Here is a 6,467-nt window from a genome sequence, read left to right as displayed (position 1 = left end):
ATTCTAGACAGTTTATCAGCTAAAAAAAGTTAATTTTGGGGTAAGTTACTCTTTAAATGTTCACTACATCAGAACTTATTCACCAAATGTGTTTCCATCTTTGCTTTTGCGCATTAACTCTTACAGGATGGAGGAAATTGGTCTTGGCGGAGATTTGCACTCTCCAAGTGCTTCTAGTTTCCAAATATAATTAGAAAGTTGCAAGTATTTAAAGAAATCCTGTTTCTCCGGTCCATACGACTCACTAAGTGTATCGAAGGCTATATGTTTAGAATTTTCAATAACTGTACACACAGCAGTAAGAGCATGTAGTGCCTTTATGGGGGATACGTTGACAGTTGTTCTGACACATAGTAAAATAAGTGTTCTTTAACCATTTTCTTATTTTAAAAAAGTGTATCATTTATTTTCCTTATTCCAACAAAGTCCGTTTTTACTTGCCTCCATTTCAATGTTCCATTATATTTCAGTAATGCAGAAATGTTCTCGTTACTCTTGATGCACATCCATGTATGCTGTTTACTGTTCGCCTCTGTCACTTCTCACCACACCTGAGCACCGTTGCACATGTAATTAGGTGTGTGGACAGTGACAGGTAGCGTTAGTGCTGACATGTTGAAATAACAACATAAAATGGCTCTAACAGGTTTAATATTAATTTTTATGCTTTTCACCACTGTAAATACAGGAGAATAGCTCATTGAAACCCTCAGGTTGAAGTGCCTTGGGTTAAATTTAWATGCTGTCAAAAAGATGAGCCTGAGGCTTTTGGCCATGTGTGGGTCTTGGTAGATTTGTTCAATAATAGAATATAAATTAATACTTGAATATTATAACACCAATAAGATAAGTCAACTGTAACAGTTCTGTTCTTCACTTATTTTTTGTTGCATGAATAAGACTGTTCTGTGTCTTTATGACAAAAATACATTTATAAAAACAATTTCTCCTAATATGTCGTTAGCCAGTTCCCCACTTCAATAATTTATCTGAAGAAGCAAAGCTCAAATTAAATTTTTACCAATTACTGTGCCACAAATACGTGAAGGTGTTTTGCACAGTATAACAGGGCATTTTGAAAACATTTGCAGTTCATCAATGATAACAGCTGATCTTTCTTTACTAATATTGGTAGGTATTACAAGTTTATGCCTTAAACTGTCCACCTTACCAAGTTTTAAAATCTTATATCAGCTAAAAAGTCTTTTTGATCTTGTTTTCAGACTGATTTACTAAACAAGAACTGATTGTGTAAGAATAATCATCTTGTTTTCAGAATGTGTAAGATTATTTGTCTTGTTAGTCTGAAAATTTGACTCTAATTAAGTCAAATTTTYTGCCAGTGGAGTAAGAACATTTTACTTGGTAAGATTCTTGAAATAAGAAAAAATTGRGTCAAATCAAGTATTTCATTTATACATGAAAGTAACGTGAAATGTTCACGTGTATTTGGCCCGATGTGCTTTCCATACTAATATATAAGCATTGTTATTTGTGTCTTTTGGTGTGTACATGTACATACTTTTTTCTGTTTTGTGTTTGTTCTGTCTGTCTTCACGTTCGTTTCCTTCCTTCTTCGTCGTCCCTGTCAAGGCTCTTCTAACACACCGAGCCTGGTTGTCTGTGCCCAGTTAGCTGATTCAGTGATGCCTTCATGGCTGGTAGTGAGGAATATGTGTGTCAGAATCACTGAGGCATGCTAGCTCTAGTTTTTATGTAATATTTTTTATGTCTCACAGTGAAATATCACAACATTTTCGTGACAAAGACACAGAACAAAAATAACTTTGCTTCCGCCTGACAGGAAGGTGGCCCACTTCCCGCACATCCTCCTTTGTGCTTCTAAATCCAAAACAATGAGGAGACGGCAGGAAAAAAGGCATTCCTGTGACTGCTGTAGCTTCTGCTGTCTGCTGAAACACAGAGACTCAGAAAAAAAACAAAAAATACACAAATTCTCTGGCTGCAAGAAGGGGCTACGTGATCCTGTCCCTGAAAGCAGAATTACAGGCCCAGTTACAGCTGCGCCCTGTTCTGGTTTTAACATGACAAAGGGAAGAAAGGACAGACCTGCTTACCAGAAAACTCCTGATGGTTAAATTATTACAATTAGACTTTATTACAAATTTTAATGGATTAAATAAGGGTGAGCAATTATTTTTTTTCCACATGATAAGTTTGAGTTATGTTGGAGGGCCGATCGTGATTGTACTTAAGTCTGCTTAATCCTTTAAACCCACAGGGTTTTAGAAGTACCATCTCCTTCAGTTCTCTTGTTGAATCTTGAAACTAGCTCCTAACAGGTAGTAATTCTTTTTACTCACTGTGAAGAGCAGTGGTGGGCACCGGCCCGCTAAAGTGCAAATCCAGCAGACCTAAATATTTCATTTGATCTTTAGCGGTCTTACTAATTTTTATATTTCATGAGCAGATTTGCGCTTTCTAAAATTAAAATGCAGTACCACTAATAACTAATTATCTACCAGTCATCATTATGTTGAACAGCAGAAGGTATGTCTGTCAATGAATCACAACATGTGATCTATCCAACAGCACCCCTCCCAGATAAACACACTTATTGTGAAGGTATACATCCTGCTGACTGTTGTATTTGGCCAAGGTTCTCATTTCCCACAATGCCTTGTGTCTGCTTACGTAGCAAGAAGGCAATGTTTAGAACTCCCTGTACCAGCAAAAACAGTAAACGTTTAATCCATGCTAAAAWTTTGTWTGTATWGATTTACTTTACTTTACAATTGGAGCTCCTTTTTTAAAACAAAGTTTAAACTCTGGAGCTCAAAAGCAATCGGCCAACAGTGTTAGAGACGTAGAAATGATTTAAAGATGTTATGCTGGTGAATATTGACATCTAGTGGTCAACTGGAGCAACTACATGGAAAACGTCTTGATCCAGGTAGAAAAAAATCAGTAGGTCCTCTGGATGGTTCTTCTTTAGTGAAACGTTTCGTCTCTCCTCCAAGAGACTTCTTCAGTCTGATGAGTTTCAGGTGAACTAGAAAACTTTAAAATCTAATGGAAACATGAAAAACTTTAAAATCCAAGCTCTTACTTTGAAGGGAAGATACTAGTTTCCTGTTCCCCGTGCTTTCGTTTCCCGTCAGTCCGTCATGTATCCAGAATGTATCGCTTCACTTTTCCAATAAACAGTTTTAAAATTTCTTTATTGATGCTTCTTTAATGAAAAACTACAACAAACAAAAGAAAAAGACAAAGAATCAGCCGAACTAGCAATCCTCAACAACTTTTTAAAGAATCAGCCGAACTAGCAATCCTCAACAACTTTTTAAAGAATCAGCCGAACTAGCAATCCTCAACAACTTTTTAATTTTTACACCAGGAGCCAAAGGTTTGTTTCAGGAAATCACATCCCCAGCAATTTACAGTTGTAGGATTCAGCTGTACAAGGGTTCATACATCGCTAGTTGGCAGTGTTGTACATATATTGTACATGAATTGTCAGCTAGTAAGTGTCAAATTGAACTTGTGCTTTAAAATTAGTTCTGCTAATTTTTCTATGACATAAGCGTATTTGAAGTTGTGGACCTAAATATTTTCATAAGCACTTTAGAAATTGCAAAGTTAATTTTTGGATTAGTGCAGCCCAAATACAATTCAACAACATAACCATAACATCTAATTTTTTTCAACATATCAGTCTTCAAAAACTAAAACAAAAAATGTTTCGCATTATGGTGTCAAATTTTCAATACATGATTTCGATGCTTTTCAGATCATTTTGTTTGTTCAGTGAGAAAAATCCAGTTTGTTTTCTTAAGCTTTAACAATTCAACAAAATCTGCAAAGAACAGCAGAGAGGATATTGTCGGAAACAGAGGATCTGGATTCATTGAACTTCACCACTGAGATTATCTGTTCACATGTAGGTRGATCCAAAGAAGTCTGATCCACAGCACATTTTTTAACCTTCCTGTCATGTTTGTTCCTAAAGAACAGCATGTTCCTGGGTCAGTTTGACCCAGGGAAAGTTTAATCATGCAGTAGTGTCAGAAACCAAAACTAGACACATAGCGGTAACATAATGACCCCCGCACACAGAATGTGCTATGTTTAATGTCTTTTGAGCAATAACCCTTTTTGTATGTCCAGACACCGCTTTTACAGGTAAATTGGGGGTCAGGGGGTTTGTTGCACTGAGTGGTGGGCCTGATGCATAGAGCTTCATCAGAACTAAACAACAAAAGAAATCTGAAGCTTCTATGTTGAACAGTTTCTGAGTTATAAGCGATTTTGCATGTCCTGACACCCCCTCTTTGAAAGGAGCCCCCTCCTCAAACATTGGGTCTATCATAAAACTTTTGGCTGGTGCAGTGTAGGTCAGACTCATCTACAGTCCTGACAAATTTCATGTTGACCGGTGCAGCTGTTTTTGTGCTACGGTTGACCAAAATCACAGAAAAAATAAATAAATAAATACATAAACATTACGAAAACAGTATGACTCCCGCTTACGCTTCGTGTGTGGGGGTCATAATAATCCCCCAAAAGTGTTTTATATCTGATTATTATGACCCCCGCACACGAAGCGTAAGCGAGTCATACTGTTTTCGTACTGTTTTTTTTTTTTTTCAGTGATTTCTGGTCAAACATAGCACAAAAACATTTGCACCGATATAATACAGTTATTCACTTTATTGARCACCGCTCACAAAATTCTTCCCCGACTTTTTGGCAGCTGTCAGTCAGTCATCAAAGCACACACCCCTAAACTAACAATACATATTCTGATTGGTCAGACCATGCAAGCCTTTATGGGTTACTATTAGTTTGAACCAATCAGCAGCCACAAAGATGCATCTGTAATGACCGACAGGGGTGACGCAGCTCAGTAGAGTTCTCTGCAGTCACCGGATGTCTGTGTGCAGTCACCGGATGTCTGTGTGCAATCACTGCAGAGAACTCCACTTGAAAACAGACCATTTTAGCCGTAACTCGAGACAGGAAGGGGCTAGCTGCACAAAACTTGAACGCCATACATTTGGAAAGATGTTTAACAATTCGGCTTGGCCAAAAAGCTCTGACCTACCCAGAAAAAAAAAAATCGCCATTTTTAATCTGAGTGATAAAATCAGGGCTATTTGGCCAAAAGCCACCATAAATATCTCTGCAAAGCCTTTATAATCACAGAGTGACAGTCATTCAACTCATTTATGGACATTTATGGACATATGTCTGTGTTTTATTTATAAAAATGAACGTTTAATTATGAAGAAAGGCCAGGCAGGGGAACATCCCCCTCAGGTGGTGAAACAGATCATTTCCTGAATCCCAAACCACAGAGGCAACTCCGCCCCCTCATTTGCATATTGGACCATGAAATTAAACACCATGAAATAGTAAAACAGCCTGAAATAAAAAGGGAGTTCCTGAAAAATGTAAAGTAGCTTTACAAAATAAAAGTGTTACAAAATAAAACTACAATATGTAAATAATAAATAAAAATGTATTATAATATATTAATTTAGTTTTTTCCATGGGGACATTTATGTATTTGATGGAATATTTATTAATACTTTAATTACATTATTTATTTATTTCATTATTTATTTATTTATTGTATTTTGAATGAAACGGCTCTCCGTATGACGCAACATGGCCCACTCCTGGCTTTGTTATTTTTGACTGTGAGGAATGTCATGTGTGACGTGTGTGTGTGTGACGTCAGGAAAATGCGTGTGCACTTAATGCGTGAGGCTTGTAAGCTCTGAGTATGTTAATAACCTGACTGAATCCAGGCACAATGTTGAAATTACAATCACTATCTGATCTCACAAAGACTTGGACTGTATTATGTATAAGATGTATTATCTGTTTTTAATATGTTATTGTTAAATTGTATTATTGTGTATTTTTTTATTGTGTRTTGCAGGTGCAGAGGAGAAGACCAATGCGGAGCTGATTGTTCCTATTGGTTCAGTGGTCATAGCCATGTTCTTCTGGCTGCTTATCGTCTTTGTTATTCGTGGAAGAAAGAGAGTGAGTACTTCCTCATTCTCATTATTCTCCTCCTCCTTGTGCCACATTCTTCCTTTCTCAGATTTTCCCAGAAAAGAAGACAGTTGATTACACAAACGCACAAGCACAAACCCTTTATGAACACTGATTTATTAGAAGTGACTGGTTTGGCTCTTTGTGGATGCTCTCCTTTGTGTCCACAAACAAGTCCACACTCAGCTCCCACAGGTCACGTAGGCCTGCAGCCGACACTGAGCCCCGTTTATCAGAACAAGAAGCAGTCACTGCACTGAAAAAAAGGATTTTTGGGTGTAGTAACATTTATTTAATTATTCTTTTAAATTGTACAAAAAATATCAAAATCTCTAAACCACTAGAATTTACTAAATAAACAATACACATTATATTATATGTCAATATTACTGTACAAAAACAGTAAATGCTAATATTATTTTACCAGTAATATTTAAGTG

General features: G+C 36.7%; 1 protein-coding gene across 1 annotated transcript in view; it reads left to right on the top strand.

Annotated features, from left to right (window-relative positions):
* kdr (kinase insert domain receptor (a type III receptor tyrosine kinase)) overlaps positions 1 to 6,467 on the top strand; it is a gene marked incomplete at its 5' end in the record, with an annotated part of 24,127 nt that overhangs the window by 1,919 nt on the left and 15,741 nt on the right. The window contains 1 exon segment of the mRNA XM_014031618.1: positions 5,909 to 6,015. Coding sequence (XP_013887072.1) covers positions 5,909 to 6,015 — 107 coding nt within the window.

Source organism: Austrofundulus limnaeus, unplaced genomic scaffold, assembly GCF_001266775.1.
Source record: "Austrofundulus limnaeus strain Quisiro unplaced genomic scaffold, Austrofundulus_limnaeus-1.0 Scaffold1283, whole genome shotgun sequence".
In the NCBI taxonomy this organism is placed as follows: Eukaryota; Metazoa; Chordata; class Actinopteri; order Cyprinodontiformes; family Rivulidae; genus Austrofundulus; species Austrofundulus limnaeus.
The sequence above is the reverse complement of the archived record's forward strand: the minus strand, read 5'-3'. Positions and strand labels throughout refer to the sequence as shown.